Source organism: Cyprinodon variegatus, unplaced genomic scaffold, assembly GCF_000732505.1.
Source record: "Cyprinodon variegatus isolate N-32 unplaced genomic scaffold, C_variegatus-1.0 Scaffold216, whole genome shotgun sequence".
Classification (NCBI taxonomy): domain Eukaryota; kingdom Metazoa; phylum Chordata; class Actinopteri; order Cyprinodontiformes; family Cyprinodontidae; genus Cyprinodon; species Cyprinodon variegatus.
The window spans coordinates 996,104-1,023,315 of NW_015150669.1; the positions used below are offsets into that span (position 1 = coordinate 996,104).

Consider the following 27,212-nt stretch of genomic DNA (forward strand, 5'->3'; position numbering starts at 1 on the left):
ATTTTGTTTAAGACTTTATTTAAGCAAATGTAAAAGAGTAAACGTAAGTAGCCAGGTTAGTTACTTTGCACCTAGGGGTATGAAATGGTACAAAACTTCCTAATGGGGACGTTTTTCTCAAATAAATAGAAACAATCAATGCTCATTATATCGTGTATTGTAATTTTCTATGTTATCAATTTTCTTTTCTGCCCCAATCATGGCCTCCCTGTGAAGGCCGAAGATGAAACAATAAATCAATTTCATACGACAGTATGTACTGGAATAGAAATCATAACTGATTGGACCACTTTTATTTCTTATCTTTAGAATTTCATTACAACAGTGATTTAAATATCGAGGCCATGCACTTTTGGGTTCTCCTGTGCTGTGACAGAACCATGGGTCTGCAACCTGCAGCTACAACACTGACACTATGACTTATGCATTAATCCAGTGGTTCTCAACCGTTTCTTGGTGCCACCCATTGATTTAAATGGTTGGAAATTTTAAAAAGACATTCAATTGCATGAAATATTGCAGAAAAAAAAATCTGTAACAAAACTGACATCCCCATTAATATATTTTTTAATTACCTATTCAACTATGCCTCCACTACAATTACACTGCCCCTGTTGGCTCCTGTCTAGAACCGCCCATGAGAACTGCTATTAGGTGAAATGTGCCTGTTTACTTATGGGTACACAAGGAGTTTATTTACAAGTAAGAATTTGAAGCCGCCTGTTAAGCTATGTGATAAAAACGATTTAAAAAAAAGTTTAAAGGACGCAAAAAGAACCGAAATCCTCTTTATTTCTCCTTACAGGTTAAGGTAAACCCTCTACCTTGCCCGCCCACCAAACAGAGCGCCGCTCCGCTCAACATCAGCCAATCAGGAGACGAGTCTAACCATCGCCTTCGATTCTTCTCTCTGTGAAAGAATTTCACCTAAAGCGGACATTAAAAGGCAAATATTAGAGCGCATGGCAGCAGGATGTTTGTCGATGTTTGCCCTGCACTCTACACAAAGTGAAGAAGAGACAAAACAAAGCTGTTGGAGTTGAGGTGGGAAGGGCTTTTCACCTGCCAGGTAGATAGAGGACAGGAGCGGGGAGGGGAGAGACCGTCCCGGACAGGAGAGGAGAGGGGCAGGGAGGAAAGACGCGCGCGGGGCGAGAAAAGTCGACTTACCTGTAGCCCAACTTCTGGCAAACTCACTCTGCTACCTGCTCCAACTTGAAAGTCCAGTTTCACAAGGAAGAACCGTAGAGGAAGCAAAAATATGTCACAGGAGACAGACAAGTAAGTGATCGAGTCGGAGGAGAGGAGCTTAGATGGTCCTGGACGGAGGGAGACACTTGTTTTCTAGATCTGCCTTTGTTGGCCGTGGGGCGACATAAAGCACCCACTCACGACTCAGACATCACCCGTGGATTTTTATTTTATTTATTTTCTGACGTGTTCAGGTCTTGGAGCGGGGGTTTTGTAATTTTTTTGCGCCCCATGGATTTGATTACAGGAGAATTCGCCATTTTTTACAGTTTTTATTTATATATATATATATATATATATATATATAAATATTTGTATATTTAAAACAAATATTTAAAAACATCCTCAACTTCCGAGAATATCTCTATTAGAATATTTATTAGATATTTTTTAAATAAGAACTTTCTTGTTTTTTATTCATAAACTGTTAATGATGAAGTTACTTAATTGTTAATTTTGGACTGAAAACATGTAAACTCTAATTCAGATTTCATTTAAAAGAGAAATAACTCACTGTTTACCTTTAAGTGCGCCTATTTATGATGTTAGTATCAATAATCGTAATAACAATACTATAAACATCGTTCAGGTTTGAGACCTCATCTGTTTACATTTCTTTTTTTGTACGTTTTTTGCATTCATTCTTTTTTAAATTACACAAGTCCTTTTTTTTAATACATGAAATATAAATCATTTAAACCATTTTTATTTTCATCATACTATAAGTTTTCAGTGGTGATAGCAGGTGTCTCTCACTGTTTTGCACACAAAGTGTTTCATAGTTGCAGCAATGATCCAGCAGAGCTAAATATGTTTAAATGTTTAACTGTTATGTGGGAATCATAAATGATGTCATTGGGAGGAAAAATAGATGCATTTTAATACTAGTTAAAAAAAATGGATTTTGGGTCTATTTTTAGAAAAAAAAATGTGTGAAAGGGTGATTCTTCAATGTACTTTATAATTTCTTACACAATAAAGTTATATTAAAGTTGTTTAACAATTGTTTCTTGTTGATAATTCCCAGTTCCAGTTTCTGGAACATTTTTAAGCCACTGATTCTTTTTTATTTGTGTTGCATCTATATGCATTAGAATAATGAAAGTGTAAGGGGGGGGGTGTTGTTTATCGTACAAGTTCAAGTTGACACACACTGAACTTTATCCTCTGATTGGCTGAGGCCAGAGATATGTTGTGGCAACACCTTGTGTGTTTAACTAGTCTGTGATCTGCACTTAAGTGGGACTAAAGAGCTGCAAGACAAACATATACATACGCACACACACACCAACTGACAGCTATAGATTATCGGTTAATCTTTGAATCTTTTTGAAATACATCATTTGAGATAAAGACTTTTGAAAAGAACTACAAAGGAGTTAAAAGCAGCAGATAGATTTCAGTGAATCAATAAATTGAAAGGCTTTGTTTATTTTACCTTTCAGTAAGCGTTTGGTGGTGGTTGTTCCCAATGAGAGCTCTTTCCCCGCCGTGAGGCGCGCCTACACCAGTGAAGATGAGGCGTGGAGGTCATACCTGGAGAACCCGCTGACGGCCGCCACCAAGGCTATGATGAGCATCAATGGAGACGAGGACAGTGCCAACGCATTAGGTCTGCTGTACGACTACTACAAGGTACAGGTCTCAGTGGGGGATGGTGGCTGCCCCTCAGGCATATCATATACAGGATTTATTTATTTATTTGAGTCTGCCAACAAATACCATCTCAAAGAACTTCACATCTACATTAATATAGATAATTTTCTCCAGTATTCTCCAGCAATATAGTCTGGTTCTTTTCCAGGGTCCAGTCTGTTCCAAATGAAATTAAATACAGTCGGATTAATTCCAATTAATAAAGAATTATAAATGCAGTTGCAGAAAGTCAATTATTGTACATTTTTTTCACATTCTGGAGCAAGAATGCTGCTACAGTGTAGAGCAACAGCTCTCTTTAGCAGAGAGAAATGTCCTGCAGAACAACGTGTATGATTTATATTTTGCCATGCTTCACCAACACACGTTCATTAGTTGCATTTCTGAAATGCACATTTTCACAATCATTTTCACGGTATTTCCATTAAAGAGAAACGCAGTTGAAATTAACATGAATATGCTTGTTCAAGTGATAACTCCAGAGAACAACGTGGCAAATGCAGATTTAAGCACTCACTTGAAAAATCTCCACATTTCACCCACAGCTATAGTGCTCATCGCGCTCATCCTGCTCAAAGTTGCAGAAATAAATCACAAATCTGAATTTGCCGCGCCATTATTCTTCATCTACTTCTCGTTTTCTTCTTTGTCTTTTTACAAGGCAGTAAGGTCCAGCTGCAGATCACGTGGATTGTGTGATTTTAAAAAATAGTTTCTATTGTAGTTTTGTAAAATCTAAGAATTTTGTTATCACCAAAAAAGTCTCCCCCATCGAAACGTAAAAACTATTTATTGAAAATTTTTCAAAATTGCAGTGTATCCATTTGGCAAATTTAGTTAATTTAAGGGTTAATGGAGACTACCCTAATAAAGTTTATTCTTTACCAAAGTGTTTTTTGGGGGGTTGTTTCTAATAAACCTAATCACCTTTTAACTAAATTAGTTTCGATTTTATTTTTTTTTACAGCACCATTCCAAGGTAATTTACAACACATACAGGTTTATCAAATCACACCAAACAAATACAATACAGTTGTTTAGACTGGTATAAATTGAGTGGCCTACCATCCTAGTTATAATACAATACAGTTTGGATTAGTTAAAAATGCCATGACGTTGGCCCTTTTGGAATCGATTATTGAAATAATTGTCAACTCATTTAGTTATGGCTTTATCTGGAGTATAGAGACTCTAAAGCTTGCCTATGGCTGACAGAGTGACCCACTTTGAGCAGTAATTATACAAAAAAAAATAATATGTACGGTAAACATTTTTTATTTATGTTTAGATTTAAATCTTTTTGTGTATGTCAAATGATCATTCTAGATATCCTCAAGTGGAAAAGTTTTAGTTTCCCCTGGTTTAATTTTGCAAAACATCTTCTTTAAGAAACCTTTGGCTATCTGATTATTAATAGAAAAAAAATTATTTGCAAAAATAATTATTAGTTGCTGCCCTAAAATGAATGGCAGAATCTGTTATTGCTCTGGTGTCAATTTGATTCAGGCAGCTAAGTTTAACTTCCTGGAATATGATCTGCTGTTTTGTTGACTATTCTTCCATTTTCGCCTCCTCTCAGGTGCCCAAAGAAAAGAGAGTTTTGGCAATTCCCAAAGTTGCTGAAATTCCAGAAGACCCAGAGAAGAGGTTCGTGAGTTTACCTTTGACAACATCTCACCATTTTTGCTTTATTTTCTGTCAAATCATGGAGTTATTATTATATAGGTAACAGGACAACTGCTACAACAGTGTGATAAAAACTCTATCTGTTCATCTAAGAACCAATACAACCAGATCTTAATGATTAGAGTCAAACATAATAGCACGAGAGAAAAAGTTTCAGATGAATGAGTCTCATTTCACTTTAAACCCTGAAAGATGATTTTTCATCTCCACTTGTTTTGAGATTAATCTAAAGCAACTCAAACAGAAATAAATAAAAAATGACATTGAATGCTTATACTGTCAACAGATACAATATTCACAGGTGACACCAGATGTTTTCATGCCATGTAAAAATCTAAAATTTTCATCCCAATAAGTATAGTTAAACAGAGGTTATTTTACTTTTTAAATTGCTATGCTTTTTAAAAAGCTTGGTTCAAAATGTCAAGTTCCCTTTAGCTCAGAGATTAGTCAAAGTGAGTCACAGTGGTGGATTTTAAAGCAACACACTTCTTCTTAGGAATGTCCTACCATCTTCCCATACATGGAATGAGACAGGTTCTATATTCTAGGACACATTTTGGTGCAAAATGTGTGTAGATCTCCAAGAACATAAGCAATAGACTTCAGAGATGGAATGAGTTTTGTGGTGACATGGGCTGGGAGGCCACTCAGATTGGAAGAAGCCATTAACCCTGAAGGCGACATAAAAGAGCCAGTTAACAGTTTGCAAATACATAAAAAAAAAACACTCAGACAATGGTGCTGTTTGGTCTTAGACATCGTTCCTACATCAGGAGGATAAGGGAGAAGCTTCCAGGCCGAGATGCTGTTAGTGTCTCACATATGAAGCAATCCATATGAAGCAGTAACCAAAGGATTTAAATAAAGAACAGAAGAAGATAAAAATATATCCAAAATTTTTTTATTCATGGGTGTGAGAAGCTTATTGTTGTTTCGTCCCAGAAGAAAATAATGATCAGAGGGCTTTTTACAATATTGTGAATTGGTATATACAACAGAGAAGATTTAGGTCACTTATAACCGTTTTAAAACTATAATTTGGTATGTTTTATTTTTATTTTTAGGTCAGTACTGCCAAACAACTCTACCAACCAAAACGAGGTGGAGTCAGTGGACAACCGGGTCCAGGTCCTTAAAACCGTCCCGGTGAATCTTTCACTCAGCACCGATCACCAGGAGCCCAAAAGGGAGCAGCTGTGCAACTCAACAGGGGAGACCCCACTGGACGGAGCCCCGCCGCCGGCCGTAGCCATAGTCAAAGCTGAAGTGTACGCCCCCGTCTTCATGACAGGACCCCCGCTCCACTACAGGGTGGAAGGAGAGGAGCGGGTGGTCTACGAGCAGAGTCAGTACGAGGTGGCCACCGTCAGCCCCTACGTGAAGGAGGACCAGCAGAGTCCACCTGACAGCCCCTATGAGGAGGAGACAGACGGGGTGAGAAAGAAAAGAAATGTAGAGATTTAAAAAATGAAGATACTAGGAATACAGCAGACTGAGATTTTTCTTGTTTTAATAATCCAGAATAAAAATGTCAGTTTCACTGGATATTTGTATTAGCATAAAAAACAGTGAAATTTTCCTTTCCTAATGTATTATGAATCTTTCAAAATAGGTTGATATATATACTTTGTTGAAGATATAATTTTAAAGCAGTCCTAGCATCATAGGAGCCACAATTTTTTTCCGTGGCTGTAATCATCTTCAAACAGCTGAATTTGTCTCTTGTGTAAGGGCCAGAAACAGGTGGGGGAGGGGAAGCTCTTTGCTACCCTCTGTTCCAAACAGCTGGAGAACACTCCAGCCGCTCCACTACTTTCCCCTGCAATAAAACGGCTCCAAACTGTAGAAAAGGTAAAAACTAACAAAAAAACTTGTGAACTTTTTGCATCGTTGTACCACCTGATAACGGACAGTAACACAGGGAAAAAAACACAATCATCCTGCTTTAGCATTAATAATGTGTAATCTGATGATGGTGCAATTTATTTTAATCCCAAAACTTGGATGTCAAACTATAATATATGTAAAGATGTGAATCTGTTATGGATAAATAGACAGTGTTCAGGTTTCCGGTAACTCACGGATAACAAAACAGATAATGAACGTCACAGAAGAGGAAATGCATTAGCTAAATGTATCCAATGCAGACCAATATACCTAAAAATGAAATGCTAATGTTTTGCAGAGTAAACTGTATATGCAGATTTTAACAGTTAACGAATTTATCTGTTTTTAGTACAAAAACATCTACTGAGGGGTTTGAGTGTTTAGTTCATTTGCTGCATTGTTTGATGAGTTCCTCTCAGGCTGAATTAACTTTTTTCACCACTAATTTCCTCTTTCTCTGTGCTTTTGTGTTTTTTGCCTGTATTTTCAAACAGAAGTACCACTCACCTTCCTCTCTCGCTACAGATGACTTCTTATTTCACCAGGAGGGAGTGTAAGTCCCTGCAGTCTCCTATTGCAGAACGGATGAGCTTATAAGTAAAGTGACCAAGCTTTAAACCTGTCCGACTGATAGTGATCCATAAAGGCATGCATGGATTAGCATCAGACCCTTTTTTAATGTCTAATCACATATGTCTTTGTATGCAGAGGCAGCTTTCAGTATACGTTGGATGCCACACGCTCGCTACGCCAGAAACAAGGCGAGGGACCCATGACTTACCTAAACAAAGGCCAGTTTTACGCTGTGACGCTCAGTGAGCTCAGCGCCAACAAGCGCCTCCGTCACCCTATTAGCAAAGTCCGGGTGAGTGGCTCACTTCCCTCATGTCTCAATTCTCATTTGGTCACTATCCCGCTTTTTACAAATGGCAAGAAATATCTTTCATACTTGAAATGATTGACATTAGCTAATTTTTTTTGTTACTAGTCTTATTCTGCTTGCTTTATTAAATAGTTACCGTTCGCTTGCTCTTCTCATTTGAATATGCAAACATCTGCAAGCTGCTTCCTTTAATGTCGCTTATAAAGCTTTGCTGTTTTCATCTTCTCTCCTACAGCAGCCAGTTGTCTTCATTCTACAGAATCATCTTTAAAAAAGGAATATTTTAAAAAAAAAATTTTGCCAAATATTTCAGAAAATGAATTTCATATGCAATATAGATTTAGTACATGTTGAGTGAAAAAATCTGCAAAAGATTTGTTAAAAACATTTTCCATTTTCATTTGTCATCCGGGGTTCGTCTGTCACGTTGATTTTATTTTTAATGGTTGTGGTTCGTCCTGTTGCTTGTGTACCTTTTCTCCATTAGCTTTTTTTCCCCACTCAACTTCTATGAATATAAAAATTCTTTATCAGTGACATTTTGTGTCTTACTCTCCACATTGAGGATGTCTTCTTGACATCTGTCCAGTCATCCGTCTTCCCCATGATGTTTACTGTGTTGATACAGACTGAGACCATCCAGAAGCTCAGGAAACTGTTGCAAGTGTTTAGAATTAATCTAGTGATTAGGATTTGGCTGAGTTCTTTACAATGTTCAAATTTTCTGAAATACTAAATTCGGGTCTTCTAATTTCTGTAAGTTATAATCATCAAAATTGCAAGAACTAAAGACTAGAAATATTTGCCACTATACAGTATGTAACTGATCTATGTCATTTACTCCATATGAGATTCTTCTCTAAAATGAGTTACAAAAGATATAGAATGTTTTTGCGATACTCAAATTTTCTGAAATCTACCTGTTCCTCTTTTAAAGATGCTGATAAGCAGAAAATAAGGCTTTTTAAGGCCAAAACAGATTATTTTGAAATCAGTCTAACTGATCCCTGATACTTTTTGCCAATATTAGCTTGCCTTCCTCCATTCACACGATTTAAACAAAAAGAAGAAATAATTAACAAATCAAACAAAACTAAGAATGGAGAGTAAATAGAAGGCATTATAAAATAAACCTTTCTACCAATGAGCGCATAAGTTTTGAATATACATCTTAACAAGACTTTATCTGGACAATAGAAGTGCAAGGAGTAATTAGGCGGGGAAAAAAATGTTCCAAAAATAAACCGATAATTAACTGATAATTTTTTTTTATTTACCCATTGCCTAATTTTTTTTTACAATAATTAGTTGCACAATTTCTATTTACTGAACAAGAACAGTAGTTTTATCATGTTTGCTATTATATTATATTATATTATATTATATTATATTATATTTTTGCTGTTTTTAATCTGCTGAATGTGTGCTTTTGTCGTGATGCCTTTATCTGTGCAGATGTTTATGACTTTTTGCACAGTTTTTTTTTTACTGTCTATTGATGTGTTTCTCTCTAACCAGTTTATTCACTTAGTTCTTCCATCTTTCTTCAAACCAGCCCCTGATTGTCTCTTTTAAATCTGATTATGTTATTGTATTATTACCTCCACAGTTTTTTTTTCTTTCTGAGGTGTGTTTTTATCTTTTGATGTACAGTTTAACTGTCTTTTTTATAGCACTGTACTGTATCTTTGTTGCCACTTTTAAGCCCAGATCTCCCCACTCTGGGGAAATGTTTAATATTTATTAATTTAATCTCAGAATTCTGACTTTAATCAAAGAATTAAGACGTTATTCTTATTTAAATATTAGGATTCTAAATTTAATATCAAAATTCTACTTCTTATCTCAGAATTTTGACTTTAATCTCAGAATTCTGTCTTTACTCTAAGAATCAAGACTTTATTCTGATTTAAATTTTAGGATCCTCAATTCAATATTGAAATTCTGACTTTATTCTCAGAACATAATCTTATTAAAAGTTCACTTACTTAGTTCTGTATAGCCAAAGCCCAGGGCTATTACTTCCATAAAGTAGGAATATTACAAGTAGTTATAATTCTATGACAATAATTCTAAGATTTAAGATTAAGTCCGAATTCTGAGATAAAAGACTAAAATTAATCATCTTTTTGAGTTATTGAGTAGCCTCTAGTGATGTAAATAAACTATAATATGACACCTGTCTAATTATCAGTCAATCATTTGATCGGTAATACATAGTTTGGAAGTCTTTTGAATGACAATTTGACATTAGAGTAAGGTTGTAACCTTTCATTAACATTTTGGAGCAGGTTCAAATAAACCGTCATGTGTGAACAGCACATTTAACTGGGTTTTATTATACTCATGTAGCTAAACAATGTTTTATTCCAACAAGCCTTTTTACTTGTCATTAAGCCTGACTCATAAAGCTCCAGTGATGCACCAAGATGTTGTAATGTCATGAGTAACAACCAAATCCTGCCATTATCTCCAAGTTCTCATCCCTCCAGATGTTTTCCTGTCTTTCTCAGAGCGTTATCATGGTGGTGTTTAGTGAGGACAAGAACCGGGACGAGCAGCTTAAATACTGGAAGTACTGGCACTCACGGCAGCACACAGCCAAACAGCGAGTTCTGGACATTGGTAAGACTTCCTCCTGCTTCCTTTCGTTGATTTGTTGAATTGTCACACGACTCGGTGATACCCTGGGATAGGTAAAGGCCACAATGAGGGTCTCATGGTATAACTCTCAGTAGAAATATGACTCACAGTATAAAAATAAACTACATGCATTTAATTGCTTTAATCTGGAGGAGAAACAGAACACCTATTCTTACGTTTCTAAAGATGATACATCCAATTTAGGTAGCTTCAGCCGTAGCTCCTGTGCAATGCTGTCGTGCATCAGGTGATTTTTAGCAGCAGAAACATCAAAAACGGAAACTGACGCATCCTAAAGTTTTTCACTGGTTTCACGTTTGATTTGAACTCTCTATTATAGAGCAACACAACAATACAAAGTCTAAACAGCCAAAACATCTCTGATATAAGAATGGGAGGAGTGATGAAACATACTGTCAGCCAGCTGACTGGCAGTGTGCAGCAACATATAGGATTGGGGAGACACCGCATTAGCTCACTCCATCATCGTCCTGTGCTGATTCTAAAAGCACAGAGTGGCGATGTGACACGTTAATTTGGTCATGATTACTTGTCTTTGCTCAGCAACTATCTGACAGCAGATCTGGCTTACCTGCACAGAGGGGCACACGCACACACACACACACACACACCTGAGACTGTTTTAATATGAAGGTGTTGCAGGGACACCTCTAACATAAATCCTTTAATCTCTCCAACATTTCCTGGCTGATTGATCTCAAAGCTCATCTATTCCAAAAGTGACAAGCCAGACTTTCTTTTTCTCAGCCTTTCCCACAGGTGTACACGTACCGATCCGAATGGCTCTCAGTCCCCACACTGTGACATTTGCTTTCCCTTTGAGCTCTTTAGGTGCATTTGAATTTTAACCGTCTTTCTATGCCTTGTTGGGTGCATGTGACAGGCTCCGAGGCAGTTTGTTCAACAAGCTGGGGCCTGCTATGCAAGCAAAGATTCAGAAGTATGTGAGAGCCTTTGGGTCTAGATGCACACAAACAGGCATACACACCTCTATGCAGCTTGTTGGGACAGGGAGAGGAATGCTAGCCACACTGTTACCTCAACTGGTCTTGGTCTGTTGAAAGTTTTTTTTTTTCCTAAGTGTAGATTTTCATCTTAATTCTTATGTTTACACCAACCAAGATGAGTCACAATCAGTCTTCAATTCACACGCATCTTTATGTCTTCTGGAACATTCAAAGCCCTTTTACAGAAGAGTAAAATAATGGATATAGATAGGGATGTCTACAGCTATGAGTTACGCCATGAATTGCCAAATTTCTTGATTGTTTTTGGTGATTAGCTGACTTTACTGTCGCAAGATGCTAAACTGTAGGCATGTTAGAGTTTATAGAATTGCTCACAAAATATTGATTGTTTGATCTTTATCTAAGTGGAGTTGTAGGAAACATTAAAAGTCAATACGGAACTTACACAGGTTATCTGAAAGCTATTATTTGCCAGTTACATAGTATTCATGCAAAAAAAAAAAAAAAACACACAATCTGATAGATTCCCTTTGGTAAAGTTTGGAAGAATATGTAGAAATTTAAGATTATTTTAAGAATCTAAATTTGGTACTATAAGAGAAGAAGAAATCCATAAGGAGAGACGGCCATTCAAATCCAACAGTAAATTAAGTTTTTTGGTCTGATACACAACTTTTAATCACTTCTGGGTCATGCATCACGCTTCTTTATTGAATTGGAGTCTCATTCTGAATGAATGAAAATGGCTGTAAAGATGATGAAAGGCACACAATGTGAGAAAAGCAAGAAGTTGATGGTTGGATGAACAGGAAGAGTTCTAGTCAAATGTCTAAATCTCGGCCGATTTTCTGTGATTGTACAATGTAAGGACAAAATAATGCTTGCAAACTTGGACATTCAAAAAATAACAAAATAACAAAAACACAATCATCAAAGTATATTTTGTAGTTATCAAAATATATTTTGAAAAATAAAGATGCCGAAGAGCTGAATGCTAGCTCAAATGGAGCTAAACAAATCAGATAAGTTGTGTTTAATTGATTATAGACATGATTTTCAACTGACAGTAATCGAATAACTGTTAAATGCAGTTTACAGACTGAAACCAGCCATTTGCTAAAATAACAACCAAATCGGAAGAGTAAATAGGTCAAAGCTGCAGAAAGTAAATAAAAAGTGTGCATCTAAGATAAAAACAAATAATTTGTCAGTAAATCAGCTCTATTTATAATTTATATTATATTATTATATGCTTTTGTGGCATAGTTTTACATTCTCATCAGATTCCAAATTATGTAGCAAATTTCATATAAAGCACCATTTTCTATCAAATTATTATCTAATTAAATGAAAAAAAAAATGTGAGTGTTATTGATTAACAATAATCCTTAGTTGTAGCCCTATATTCTCCCTGTGTGATCTTTAGAGGACTAAAACGTTACTGACTCAGATTTGGTTACGACCATTTTTGAGCAGTAAAGGGAAATTAGTTGTATTTTAAAATGATTCATGGACAGACTCAGCAGATGGGCTTTCAGCTTTAATGGCATTGTTCAATTACAGCATGTAAGCTGCACCTTAGCAGCTTTCTGAGTTACATCCACATATTCATCAGAGTGACTGCTATGAGGAAGTGTAATCTCTTTCTTTATAACAAATCCCTTTGGCGTTCTTTATGTTTGCAAGTGTAATTACTCTGTTTCATGTTCATGTGTAAAATACAGGAAGAAAATTGGGCACATCAACAGTTCAACCCAGAGGGCTTAAATAGTTTTCCATTGTATCAACAGATGCGCCTGCAGGAACATATCTGCACATAGTTTCACGCTAGGTTTTACAAACATTTTTTGCTAAGCGACCAGCTGTGTCTGAAAGCACTGTAAAAAATGAGACCTAGCAGGCGGTAAAATGAAGTCCTGGTATGAATAGGAGCAGAGTTTTTGAAGAGCTTGGACAGAGTGTATCTTCCCTCTGGGCTTTTTTAGAGAACGGCTCATTTGAATGATGTTATTTACTGGAGGGGGGGTTCTAGAAAAGCATGTTGCAGCCTGCCCTGCTGCTTTGTGCACCTGCTCAGAGACCAGGAAATGTTGATGTGATGGTGGTTAGGATAATGGACATTTGGAGAATGAACAATTTTGCTACCTTACTTATAATAATACTTTCAGCTCTACATAAGATACTGTCTTACTTTTCCAGAGTTACATTTTATCATAGGCTCAGGATAAGCTAGCTAGCTAGCTTTACTAGAACGTAAATGGGTCATAGAATGATTCTATAGGGTTTTTGATTCTGGTCCTCAAGGTATCTGAATAGGGTGTGTAACATTGGTTGAGCTGAAAATGGCAGATTTGGTGCTCTAGGAGCCGTAATGAAAGCCTGGTTATAAGCCTCAGAATGAAACGACAGGTTTTCTTCCTTTTATGGTATTCTCATGAATATTTAGATGAGCTATGCGCTGATTGGTTGGTTTACAACGAGCGAAGCTGCTGAGCAAAGATGCATTATCGCAACAATCACTCACTCACTGAAAGGTCAAAATTGTTGATATGGTAGGGTGACCAGATGTCCTCTTTTTTCCATACATGTCCTACTTTTCATATCTAAAAAAATATCTGGGGGTAATTTCAAAATCGTTTTGGTCGACTACGGTGTAGCACGTAGTTGAAACAAGGAGCCGGGGCGGGGGGGACAGAGCGACTGAACCCGACCCGGTGATGGTAGCCTGGACAATGGTGGCCATCTGTCGTAACCATGCCTTACCGTGCTTCCACCGGGTAGGCGGGGGGAAGCACGGTAAGGCAAGCCGGGGGAAGCATACCGTCACCAGGTCAGGTTCGGTCAGGTCTAGTCCAGTCAGTGGCCCAGCAACTTGCTGTTGTGATGGCCAGAACAGCCCCTCATTCCAGTAAAAGAAGTTTAGCAAATCCTGTTTTGAACTGTTCAAGATTTTGAAAGCTGTCTTTGGTAAAACGCTTAGAGCAAATAAACAGCTGAGCATCAAACTTTGCAGGGATCTTCTGATAAACAAAAATAATCCATGCCTGTCCAGTCTTCGGATCCTTGGGAAGTCTGTGAAAAATGTCCCCTTTCTCCGTGCAGCCTGGAACGCTGCATTTACGCCCGTGTTTCTGGCTCATTTTCAATAGAGAAACTGCCTACTTTGTAATTCTTGTAGAAGTAAACCCAACTGTAAGGTAAACAGCTATACTGGTGTCTTACATTTACCTCTATATATGTTTGTGGGCCGTAAACCAGTGGGCTAGACTGTATGTCAGAGCTTAGATCAATTCGGTGCTTCGTTTAGATTCGGCCCGTTTTATGGTGGAAATTTAGAATTGTGAGATTTGCAGAGAAAGAAAGTGTCAATGGGGTTTGAACTTCTCTGTACGTTATTCATCTATGACAATGTAAACTCGGTTTTGCATTCTATGAGCCCTTTAAAGGGAATCAGTCACATTCTAAGTCTATAAAAATAGCACCAAAAACCATATGTTCATGTTATAATAAATCAATATTCGGCAAACGTTTGTTCTGATAGTGCTTATTTAATTCAGCAGATGTAAATGTTGTATGTAACGCATCTTTTTGGATGTCAGCTTTAGCAGCTTTAGCTCCGTTCCTCAGTGAACACCAACATTTTTATTTGTATTCTGAGCGCTGGTATGGTCTTATCTCTCTAGGCTTCTTAACTTTTTTTTTGCTTCCTTTACACACTTGATCCAGGATTTTTCCATTATTTTTTTACACCTCCATTGGGAGATACTTTGCTTTTTTTACTTCCTTCTTCACTCATTGCAGACATGCTTATTTCATACCTCTGGTCCTGTGATTTTATCATGGTAGATATACAAAACTTTGAGGTATATTAAAAACAGAGGGGAAATAAATAAGTATAAAACATAAATAAAATATAATAAGCCAACATAATAATAAGTGAACTGGTGCAGCCTTTGTACACAGCCACAGTGAGCTATAGCAAAGACATAGTGAGTATAGAGGCCTTTATGTCTTTAATTGTCTTATAGATAGATTGAGTTTTCTATAAGGCTTCTAATAAGGAAAAAAACAACAAAATAATTTGTATTTTATATAGATTCTTATTTATTTAGTGGTTTATTTTTTTCCTTCTGAATGTTAAGATTGGTGCTTGGCCAAAGAACATTCCTATCATGATCCCAATTTTTACCTTGAATGCTTGTGTCAGAGTTCACCTTAAAATTGGCCCTTTTATATTAGCCCACCCCCCTGCCAATTTACTGGCCTTTGTTTGCTTCCTCTTAGGCCCTTTGAAGCCACGGTCTGTTTACTCTTACAGATAAGGCTTTATGATCTAAAACTGAAGTGTGCCAGGTGATTGCTTATCTTAACAAATGCTACCAGATTTTGCTTTTATTGACCAATTTTTGTTTTTTTTTAAGTGAGACCTAAGACTATTTTAATGTTTGAGTGTAGAATTAACATGTAGAAAAAAAAAAATGTATTTTTTTTTCTTTTTAACAGCTGATTACAAAGAGAGCTTCAACACAATCGGGAATATCGAAGAAATCGCCTACAATGCCATTTCCTTCACCTGGGACGTGAACGAAGAGGCCAAGGTACAGTCGACTAACGTTACAGTTTTTTTTTTTTTTTTTTTTGTTTTGCACGCAGGAATTAAATGTCATAGTGATTTTCCCAGAAACCAGTGTACTCTATTTACTCTCACTGGAGGTGTGTTGTGGATAGGAAAAAGCAGCTAAACAGGTTTTTTTTTTTATTGTGCTGATTCAGATGTTGGCAAACAAATGCTCTCATTTCACATATTAACCGTTTTTTTATTTAAATGATGCAACCGTCTGACCCTTAGACACCACAAACACTTACAAGCTTACTGTAATATTTCAAATTAAATCCCATGATGCTGCAATCAGTCAAGATTTCGACTGGAAAGCAGTATCTTCCCTTTAGCGGGCATGTTTTCAGCTGTGTGTCATAAAACCGATGGGCAGAGCCGCGTACTTTTGCTCTGTTTGTTCTCTTTGTGTCTGTGAAGCCCACTCCTTTGTGACCACTCCTTAAATGCAGCCCCGTCAGTGTTTAAACTTCAGAGTGCCCCCGAGAGCCAACACACACCAGTGCCTGTCCCCACCCTCTCTTGTTTGTTTTGCCCTCATTTCTGAGCGATTCGGTGTGTGCGTTTGGTTTGTTTGCATGTTGTGTGTCAAGAGACCTTTTTATTGCAAAAGCAGGTAGACAAAAGAGGCTTGGGAAAAAAAATCAAAGCAAAGATCCCTTACTGACTTACCTTTTCTCACTAAACATATATATATATAACAATCCAGTCATACAGACAAATATTAAATCAGCTTTAATATTAATTTAATCCTGGTTATAAGATGCTGCAGTCAAGTCTACCTGATTAGTCCAACTTTTTAAAAGTTGTCTGTCTGAAGAAACCCTGATTGCATCAAAGGATTCACTTGAAGCAATTTCTTCTGAACAAGCATGTACCTAAAGTGGACAGTTAAATCATTGAATTATTATCTTTTCAACAAACCCTCACGCTGAGCAAGCATGCAAAGACTGTGGACAGAAAAACTCCCTCAAACGTTGTGTAGCATTCAACAATTCAAAGCATGAACTCATCATAGTATTTTTAGTCAAAGCGAAATGTCATCTTAATGAATTCCTCAATGCACGTATTGGTGATTTTTACCCCAAACAAATTGCTGTTGGTACTTGTTGATGAAGTAACAGAGCCTTGTAGTGGTACGTATACCCTTGGTACTTTGGCTTATTTATTTACATCAAAACAACAGACAATGATGTGTTTTTTCTGGAATTGGGGATAGGCTGGATACGCTGTCAGATCAGCATACATTGCATACAAAGAATTATTCCCATTGAATTTTTGCAGCAGTGTAGTGACCAGCAAAAACATGTTTATTTTAACTTAAAAAAAATAAATCAGCTTTGCTTATACTGTTGTTTCTTGGATGTAAAAAATGTCCAGACATGATTGAAGTTTCCAGGATGCTGAGAGAAGGAGCATCTAAAGCTAAAACCAAATTAGTCACTATTAATTGAATATAAGTTACTTTAGTAGTTTAGTAGTTTTCATGTTTAAAACCTTAGAAAACATTGGCTGTGCTTTATATTGTGACTCAGAATTAATTTTGGTAATATAGAAACTAAGCATAAGCCTATCTGACAGCTTATGGTGTTCTCACAACACCGGAAAAAAACACATAATAGTGAAGTCTAAAGAAAAGGAAACATTGTTTTCCAGAAATGTTTTACGTCACACAAGTGGAAGGGTTATGACAAATGTGAAGGGCTGCTGCTTCTCCACCTGAACTGAAAGACCCAATGGGCCACTGGTAGCTCTGGAGGAGCTGCTGAGACCCACAGCTCAGGTTGGAGAATCCACCACCATGCCTATTTTGAAAGGTAGTGGTGGCAGCATCATGCTATGCAGATAAGTAGAGGCTTTAAAAAAAAACTTTAGATTCTGTGGAATAACCTCCTTAAACATATGGCCAGAGGTTAAGCGAACAGTTCAGATCGAGGCTTCCCGAGTTTTCAGCCTTTGACTCCTAAAATTATAGCGACATCCCACTTTCTACCATTCTTTGAATGGTACATAGACTTATTTATTGTGCTTTTCATAGTTCAATTGCATATTTACTTTAATATTTTAATCAATAGTCAAAGTTCACTCATAAATTCAAAAGAGAATCTGAAAACTTCAAATGCATAAGGTAATTTTCTTCCTCTTGACAAAATTGTAAAACCATTCCAAAGGTGTGACTACTTCGGCAAGGTCCTGTACTTTAAAGAAATGATTGCAATTTTTTAGTTAAAAAAAAAAAAGGGTAAAAACACTTTTTGTTGCTATAACTTAAAAGGCTATGAATCTAAAAACTGATCCATCAGCTTGAGGTTTATCTCATATTAGAGCAAAATCCAAAGATTGGCTTGGATGATGAGGCTGAAGGGAAGAGAGGTTCAGTACTTGACGACATGAAGTACTACACAGGGGCCACAACATTTGCAGTTATCATGTTTTGATTTTTATCTGATAAGATTCCTGAGAAGCAAAACCTAGATGAGTTGATAGGATTCTTTGTAAAGCTCTGGGGAATAAAGATGAGACACTCAACAGTCAGACTAGAACTGATCACGGTTTAAATCGTGAATGTTTCTGATTTATCCTCATTTAAAGTCGGTTTTCTATGAGTGTTTAATCTGAAAGCACTGGATCATCTCATCTTCCTCTTCTCTCTTCAGATCTTCATCACCGTTAACTGTCTAAGCACAGACTTCTCATCTCAGAAGGGGGTGAAGGGCCTTCCTCTGATGATCCAGATTGACACGTACAGCTACAACAACCGTAGCAACAAGCCGCTCCATAGGGCGTACTCACAGATCAAGGTCTTCTGTGACAAGGTGACCAATCACAACGCTTCGCTGGAACAACGCTGTAAACACACAGTACCAAATTTATTGGTTTTCATTGTAAAATGAGTAGAAAGCCATCAGATGCCTTCAGATTTCATGGTGGCGGCATAATCGCTCTGAATAATTTTATTTTTTGATATTCTAAGCATCAGGTTTAATGTATCAATTTGGGTATACACTTCCAGCTGTTTATGTTTATGCTGTTTGTAGGTTATTCTTAAATATATAGATAACAAAACATAATTACTTTATTTTAATGCTGTGACCATGACAAGACAGCCCTGGTGTGGTGTAATATTTCTTTCCCAGGTTTACAGACTATCATGGATTATTAATTTAGGGTCCCTCATTACTCTAATCATCTAAAAAAAGAATTTCGTTCAGATTTCTTTTTACACATTTTGCAGATGCAAGAAGAAGAAGTAAGGAGGTAATGTGGTGCAGATGTGCACACAGGGCTGATGTCCATTTGTTTTTCATGGACCCTCATGGTGAAAAATGAAAAACTTTTAATCAATGTAAACAGTCTATATGTATTCACTGTGCAAATATTTTTTCACAGTTTCAAAGCAACATCTGTTATGCAGGTTTTGCATTAATTTACCTCAGGCTTTGACTATCAGGAGGCGGATTTCTTCCTTTCAGGCCTGATTTCAGGAAGGGTTAAATTCCCCATAGAAATTCTTTGTGACCCACTTAGATGTCAGGTGTTATTATGAAACTTTGCCTTCAGATGAGGAGGGTTGCATTTCTCAGTTCTTATGTCCATGTCTCCTGTTAGGTCATATATTCATGGTGATAAAAAAGGATAAAGTGGTTCATTCATTTTATGCTGTGAACTAAAACGAAGGTTGTCCTGATCAGTTAAGTTTAGAGTTTGTCTGTGTTTTAGGGCTCCGAATATAATCAATTTGCTTGTTTTTTCAGGCTAGATTAGAGACAAACATTTTCAGATTTAGCTGCAGGAAAAGAAGCTGAATCCTTACACCAGCCCCCCCTCTAGTGGCCAAAGCAAATTTGAGCTTTATCAACATGCCACACACTCTTTGCCTTTAAATTTTACCCATTTTTTTTTTTGGCTAGGATGTTTAAATGATCTGATTTTATTTTTTTCCTCCAGGGAGCTGAGAGAAAAATCCGGGATGAAGAAAGAAAATTACTGCGCAAGAAATCCAAAGGTTTGAGATATTTACAATAGGGAAGTCAAACAAAAGATAAATCAAAAGTAACTGTTATTTTGTTTATTTTTTAAAGTCTATTGGAGAATATTTTTTTATTTACAGCAATAAATATGTTTGTTTTTTTGTGGTTTTAATAGTAAATAAAGAAAGCTAAATGAATCGTTCCTTTGTTCAGGGAAAGACGGTGGCGTCGGTGTAATAAACATTCCTAAAAAGTCTGAAGTCACCTTCTTTAAGACCATAACTGACTTGGAGGCCCAACCAGTACTTTTCATCCCTGATGTTCACTTTGGTAACCTGCAGAGAGCTGGACAGGTAGGCGTCCTGTCAATCAGAACCTTTTAACCAATAACCTGACTAAAAATATAAGTTTGGGCTTTAATCTAATGATATTTTAAAAATGTTTAAGCTTTTCTGGTTCAGGTTTTTACTATGCTTTTCAGATTTCTTTCTAACTTCTACATATTTTTTCATGTTATAACCAAAAGACAGAACCCCACTAAGTAATGGCAAACAGTAAAGTAAGAGAAACAAATTTTTCAAAACTGCTTTCAAATAAAAATATGTAATGCTTAAATAAAATTCTGTCCAACTAAGGCCCCCATCCACACACAGACGAGGAGTACCAGCATAGAGGGTTTTTTTGCATTTAGCTTGTTCGTCCAAATAAATCTGTTGTTTTAGAAGAAAACAATAACTTTTGAAGCTGGGTAGGAACATTTCAAGATGCTTGAAAATCATCTTTTTCTAAACAAAGAAATTATAGCCCCCCACCCCTGTAACCCACATGCCCATCTGCAGTGGTGATGTGCACACTTGTTTGGATACAACGTGTTTCTAACTTGTACTGGATACCATAGCCTGCCACATTTTTCTGATTTGTACTCGTTTAATCTTTTTAAATATTTGGAAAAACAAATTTAAACTACCTTCTAGAAGCACTGAGAGGAATGGGGAAAGCCCCAAGCTAAAACATGCTGGTATCTTTCCAAAAATTATCTCTCAAAACTTCAAATTGCAAGAGTCTCTCTCTGCTGTTAAAACTCCTACAATACCATCTGGAAGTCTGATTAAAAAAAACAACAACATTTGTTTGGTTTCCTTGGTTTGCTGTATTCCTCCCTCCATTTTCTAAAAAACGGGGGGGGGATTGATTGATGATTTTTAACTCCTCCCGGCCAATAGGGGGCACACTACCCCTACAACACTCTCATTCTGTACTGTTCACTAGCTGGTTGCATGGTCCACTAATAAAAACTTATCATGAAGGAAAGCAGCAAACTCTGTATGGCCTCTAAGCCTCTTCCATAAGTCCGCTCCTAAAAGCTTGACGCATGTTCACTCTTGTTTTGCTTCTTTTTTGTTTGCTTCATTTTGAATCTGAGAAATAGAACACAGAAGAAATCATTTCTCAGCTCTTCTTACTAGGACCTGGCAACACCAGAGCTCCAACTTGCGTAACTTTAACCAACTGTTTCTATTGGTGCTGAATCCTTTCATTACAACGTTGGCATCATAACCACTTTTTTTTTTATGGCTGACATCCTTGATCCTCAGACTTTGATTTCAACATTTTAGTCATCTGTGTCTCGTTTGTTTGGTTTACAATGACAACTGACACTGATTTCCCTTTTTTTTGTTCTCATATTTTGGGATTCAAAAACATATATAGGATTAATGCCATCTAACTTTTCAAAACAATACAAATAGTAGAATTTAAATTTATTGTAAAAAAAAATTGACTTTAAAGTTTGAAAGACTGGTTTGAGAAGTCAGTCCTGATGACAGAAAAAGGACTGTAAAAAGGCTTATTACCCCTAAATCAGAAGCTAACTAAACTATTGTGTCGTTCCATCATTTGTGGACCAAAAAACATAACGTAATACCTTACAGCTTTAAGACATAAAGTGAGGAAAATAAGTATTCAAACACCCTGCTATAATGCAAGTTCTCCCTCTTAAAAATCATGGAGGGGTCTGAAATTGTCATTGTAGGTGCATGTCCACTGTAAGAGGCATAATCTAAAAAAAATCATTGATCTATCACATAAAATCTAAATGCTATGAATGAAAATTTAAGATAACCTGGTAAAACATTTAATAAAACTGATGAATGTTTTTTTGAAAGCAGTAAAGTTTAAAAAATCCAGTTCTCGGGGGGAAATGTGAAGCCCACTTAAATGTCTTTACATAACATATTCTGGCTATTTGGCAGCAAAATGTAATCATTTCTATGGAAAGTATTCAATCATTTTTTTATATATATTTTGGTGCCTTTGACAAGCTTACAGCAAATTCTTACAAAATGTAAACAAAACAGGGATGATTTAAGACAAACAGATACATAACAGCTGCATTTAACATAAATGTGCTGTTATATATCTGACCTGAAACTTTCAGCTCATCTCTGATTTATTCTGTATCTTGTGTTTAGGTGTTTACCTTCAACACAGAAGATATCGACAAAGAAGGGTGAGTGTGCATCAACAGGAAATGATTTGTTCATATCAGGTCATAAAAATGATTAACAATTCATAGCAAGTCTCATAGCAACCAGAGCAAATGGTCCTCACAGTCGCGCCTTTGGGTTTTCTTTTAAGCACTGTGTTGGTGAAGAGGATGTACAGGTCATCTGATGAAGACCTTTGCCCGTCACCGCACAAACAGATCCGGGAGGAGACGCACAAAAGAGGTACCAGAATCTCTCCTCATGCTTCGTTCTAACAGGGTTCCTGCAGCGTGCAGGAAAACTGTTGAGTTTTATATGTCTTCTCCAGGTAAGGATATAAAGTCTAGAGGAGGAATTTTAAGTGGGGAAAGATAAATAATTAAATATTTAAATTCCCTCTTCCTCCCATTTCAGCTTTTGTTTTTTTTCATATTTACAGCCATGAAAGATGTTAAGGAAAAGAGGTTTATTTAATCTATAAACGGGTTGTTTTGGCTGGGTTATTTGTTTTAACCAATCAAACTGAAGCAATAGATAATCTGCTTTCTTTTTTTTTGTTTATATTTGCCAGTAGTTTTCCCTTTTTTTTTTACAGAAAAAAGACCAGTGCCCAGCACTTAGCAAATGAAAAAACCAACTAAAGGTCCCAGGGTTATGTATATTGTCACAAAACTAGATACTGATACAAACTACGTCTTTAACAAAGTCTGATAAACATATCAGCCAAGTATGTATGCCATTTTTGCCTGCGCTTTTCCTTTTAAGTCTCTATAAATTGGGTTGAAGTCATTTGCTGTACTCCATACATCTAATATCTGTAGTTAGGCCATAAACAGTCTGTTTTAATCCCTTTTGGCAAGTAATACAAAATTATTAGATTATTTATTCAAAAACATCTCCTACCAAAAAAAAAAAAATCCCCTTTTTTAACCGCAAAGTTACAACAACGACATCTTCCCAAGAGGAACAAAGCTATTTTTTCTCCACAGCTCTAAGAGAATAAAATGTGATCCTTAGAGCAACACAATAGGAATCCTCTGCAAGCACTGTTTGTTCCAGAGAGTCCAGTTCAATCAATAACTAAGCAAGAAAAAGCCAAAATAACAGCTCGTTTTTTGTGATGCTTCCCTTATGGTGCAGAGAAGACAACTTTTATATTTTTCAAACTTTATGAAAAAGATCAAACATTCTATTTACTTTGACATCATCACTCAGGTTGTGTGAACCTATTTCAGTTTCTGAACTAAAGGTGTTTTTTACCTCTTCTCTGCAGTGTTGCTGTATGTCAGAAAGGAGACAGATGAAGTGTTTGATGCTCTGATGCTGAAGTCTCCGACCCTCAGAGGACTGATGGAGGCTGTGAGTGTTCTCTTTCTGTCCACATCTGTCAAATAAAGCACATGTTTTATGGATATCTTTACCTTTTTTACCTCAACAGATATCAGAGAAGTATGGCGTACCCACAGAGAGGATAGCCAAGGTGTACAAGAAGAGTAAAAAAGGGTAAGCTAAGACTTTTAGTTTGGTCCAAAATGATTCACACCTCTTATTGATTAAGGTTTAAGGTAATGTTTTTATTTTGCTAACATGTTTCTTATGATTAGACGTAATATTACCGCTGTGAAGTGTTGCAGCCTGAGCCAAGATTAGGGAATTGGCAAAGAGGCCTTCCACCCTTAAAGACTTGGAGCTCAATTACACAGAACAAATCATCATGAAACAAGTGGAGACATGCAGATAGCCTGTTGAAAACTTTATCTCATTAATAAAAATGGGGTATGAAGCTTAGACATTTAAATGTAACATTTAGACATTATTGATTTTTATTATCAGAAAGTGTATATTACACCAAAAAATAAGATACAAAAAAGGAAAAATATAAAAAGAGAAAAGGAATAATCTGAGCATAGAGAAAATGAATGATTGAATTAATTAATTAATTAATGAGAGTCTAAGTCTGAAAGTGGAGTTGAAAATTTATATTACTGTTTATATTGACAAAATTCCAGTTTTAAATTAGTGGTAATGACATTGAAAATTACCGTTGATAATAAGAACCATCCTGATAATAGTAATAATCATAGTTATAGTGACAATGGTTATGATATTGACAGTATTATACGGTAATAATAATAATAATGTACTAATGATTGTAATAATGACAATCGTGATTATGGTAACATTGATTACAATCATAATAAAAGTAATAATGATTATATTATAAGTTATATTGATATTAATAATAATTCTTATCAACGTGGCCATCACAATAAACTAAACTTGTTTTAATTAAACTTGTTTTAATTAAACTTGTTTTAATTTTCCCTTTTTTTAAATGTAGCACTTTGTAGCACTTTGAGATTGGAAGTCAAATGTAAAGTGCATTATAAATAAAATTAATTATTATTATTATTATTATAATAATAGAAATGATCTTAGCTCTCTATATCTCAGCTTGTTTAACATTTAGGTAAACATTTTTTTATTTTTTTTAAATGTATACATTTGATCTTTAACCTTTTTTATTGCCTTGAGAGATGCCAGCCTCCTTTTGTTCTTTTTTTTAATACTCTGATTTTGTTGAGTTTTTAGTCTTGAGAAAAGAACAAAACATTGTCGGAAATTGTAAGCGGTGGTTGGTCTCAAAGAGCTATAGACATAGATACATACTGTTATGGGACAATTTACTGATTAGCTTAAGTGATTAGACTAATTAGAGCATTATGTCTAAATAGTCAGGTCCATTTCCTCCATCTTTTAGTGTGGAGGTCTGCTTTCAGTATCCACATAAAAATTAATCTTTCCAATTCCCATCTCATTTCGTTAAATTAAAAATAATTTCAAACCAAAATCTGCCAGAGGTTGGAATAATTTAGGTCCTAAATGTTGATTAGACCTGCTAAGAATTGTACTGAAAGTCTAAATACAAACGGAGATGTGTCATGTTATGTCTGGTATTATTTCTACTAAGTATGAGGATGTAATAAAAAAAAAAAAACTACTAATCCCTTGGGATTAAATAAGGAGCTAAACTGATCCATATACCCCTAACATTAAAGCCTTGCTATGTTGACTTCCACAACTGTACCAAGCTCAATTTTTGTAACTGTAGGCAGTCAGTCGTTCAAATCCGATTATTTACATGCTTTTACTTTGACTTCCAGATTTGCTACAACTGTTGGGGCTATAATGAGCTAAGCATGTATCATTTGAACAAATTAGAAAGTGTAAAAGCTACTGCTCAACCAAAAGAGGGCAGTACTGACACAAATATAAAAAATTAAAAGTTGCACAATAATATTAAAATAGTGCCTCATAGATGCAGGTTTTACCGCTTAGCTGCAAAAAAAAAAACAACATAAAAATAAAAAAAAACAGTTGATTGTAAAATATGAAAATCACCACAATCAAGCATCAAGTAGTGCTGTTGTTTAGGGTAATAAAAACTTCCCCAATCAATGATTTTTAACAGCACCAGTTTTATTCAGCCAGTTTAACATCATGTGTCGGCCACATGATGCCAAGGAAAAAAGCAATCAGCATGGTAACCTTGGCTACTCTATGCATCAGCAAGATAAGGTTAAAAATAAAAAAACAGGGCAGTCACTATAAAGTACATATATTCTTTCAAACCAAAAGGCCTATTAACTAAAGGCTATTCTAAATATTACCTTTAACAAAAAGGTTTCAACAGCAATAACATAACTAAAGTTGTAATTAAAAATAACATTAAGATTTCAAAATAAAGTGTACAGATATTTAGAAATAAAGGCATCCAAAATTGAAAACTATGTTAATAAAATAAAAATATTTTTTTAAAAGGTCAGTTTACCTGAAAATAAAATTATTTATTTATATTTTTGGGAACAGAATCTTGGTGAACATGGACGACAACATCATCGAGCACTACTCCAACGAAGACACTTTTGTCCTCAACATCGAGAACTGTGCAGAAGCCTACAAGATCATCCTAACAGAGATCTGACAGTCTGTCTTCAGATCTCTGAGACTGCTGGATAAACCGATCATTTGCTGGACTATAAACCGCTCTTCGGAGGAATTTGCCTTTGAAGATGGCGCCAACTCTCATGATACCCATACTTACCTCTATGAAGCAGTTCTGATTTCTTACGCAGGATGATAAATAAAGGACACTGTTGAACTGATGTTTAGAAGAAATGCTGGACTCCATACCCACAAACTTCAGTTTACTTAATCTTTATACTGTATAAACTTTGTAAAAATTGATCATGTACAGATGGGTTTTTTTTTTTTTTTGCCAAATAACAGATCAGAAACAGCCACATAAAGAATAATGTGCTGTATGTAGTCGCGGCTTTACTTAGTTGATTTCAAGTATAACCTAGCCACTTATTTGCATGCCATAATGTGTCGTATTTGTCTTTTTGTTAGTTTTATTATTTATTAATTTTGTTTCATATTTCATTATCACTTGACCCAAGAATTTCAAATAGACTTCTCTAAAAATCATGATTCTAAATGAATTTTCTTAATGCTCTTATCTTTCAGCCATGTGGTTACAACTCCATTTTATTTAGTATGTCCTTGCATAAAACAAATACTAATAAAATATTTCATTTGTGTGAATGGAGCCAATCTGTACCTTATATGTCAAGTACTTAAGAAGTTTAATAATATAATAAACAGTTATGATTTATCGAAAAATCAATTAAAATATAACGAATTTCTACTGATAAAGTGCTTTGAAAAAGTGCAGATTTTTTTCTGTTTTGGCTTTTTATTTATTGGGGGATTTATCCAAATCTTTTCCTATTTAAAAACATAACCCTGCCCAACCATAAACTTAAAATGTTGTTCAACTGACCATCACATCCTAATAGTGAGAGCCATTACCAACAGATGATTAAAATATTTGTCAGTAGGGAACCTTCCTAAAAGCTTAAAGGTATAATGGAGGATTTTCACGAATTTTTGATAAGACCCACCTCTCCACTTAAAAAAAAATGCATATGCACAACCCCGTACCCGCTCCCGAGAGGGAACACCTATTAAATGTGTGCAAGAGCATGCAGGAGCCCATTTCTACTCATACACGCTCTATTTAAAAGTTGCAGTTTGCATCGCTCATACAAGCTCACTTTGCAAAGAAAATTGTAAATT

The 27,212-nt window shown here is 35.9% G+C and overlaps 2 protein-coding genes across 3 annotated transcripts in view; one reads left to right on the forward strand and one right to left on the reverse strand.

Annotated features, from left to right (window-relative positions):
* LOC107088369 (zinc finger protein 706-like) overlaps positions 1-909 on the reverse strand; it is a 16,125-nt gene extending 15,216 nt beyond the window's left edge. Inside the window, exon 1 of the mRNA XM_015380496.1 lies at positions 830-909. Within this exon, the coding sequence (XP_015235982.1) occupies positions 830-864 (35 nt within the window). The 5' untranslated portion in view covers positions 865-909. The remainder of the gene's footprint in view (positions 1-829) is intronic.
* A 17-nt stretch (positions 910-926) lies between these two features.
* LOC107088368 (grainyhead-like protein 2 homolog) lies at positions 927-26,355 on the forward strand. Of its 2 annotated transcripts, XM_015380494.1 has the most exons (17): positions 927-1,281; positions 2,697-2,886; positions 4,487-4,554; positions 5,661-6,030; positions 6,328-6,447; positions 6,978-7,036; positions 7,192-7,348; positions 9,880-9,991; positions 15,502-15,596; positions 18,271-18,429; positions 19,562-19,619; positions 19,798-19,937; positions 22,056-22,093; positions 22,222-22,313; positions 23,344-23,429; positions 23,509-23,573; positions 25,941-26,355. In XM_015380494.1, the coding sequence occupies exons 1-17, from the start codon at positions 1,262-1,264 to the stop codon at positions 26,053-26,055; spliced, it is 1,944 nt and encodes a 647-aa protein (XP_015235980.1). In that variant the 5' UTR covers positions 927-1,261; the 3' UTR covers positions 26,056-26,355. The 2 variants fall into 2 exon arrangements, with proteins under 2 accessions (XP_015235980.1, XP_015235981.1); XM_015380495.1 differs by lacking the exon at positions 6,328-6,447 and having other exon boundaries at positions 928-1,281.
* The last annotated feature ends 857 nt before the right edge of the window (positions 26,356-27,212 follow it).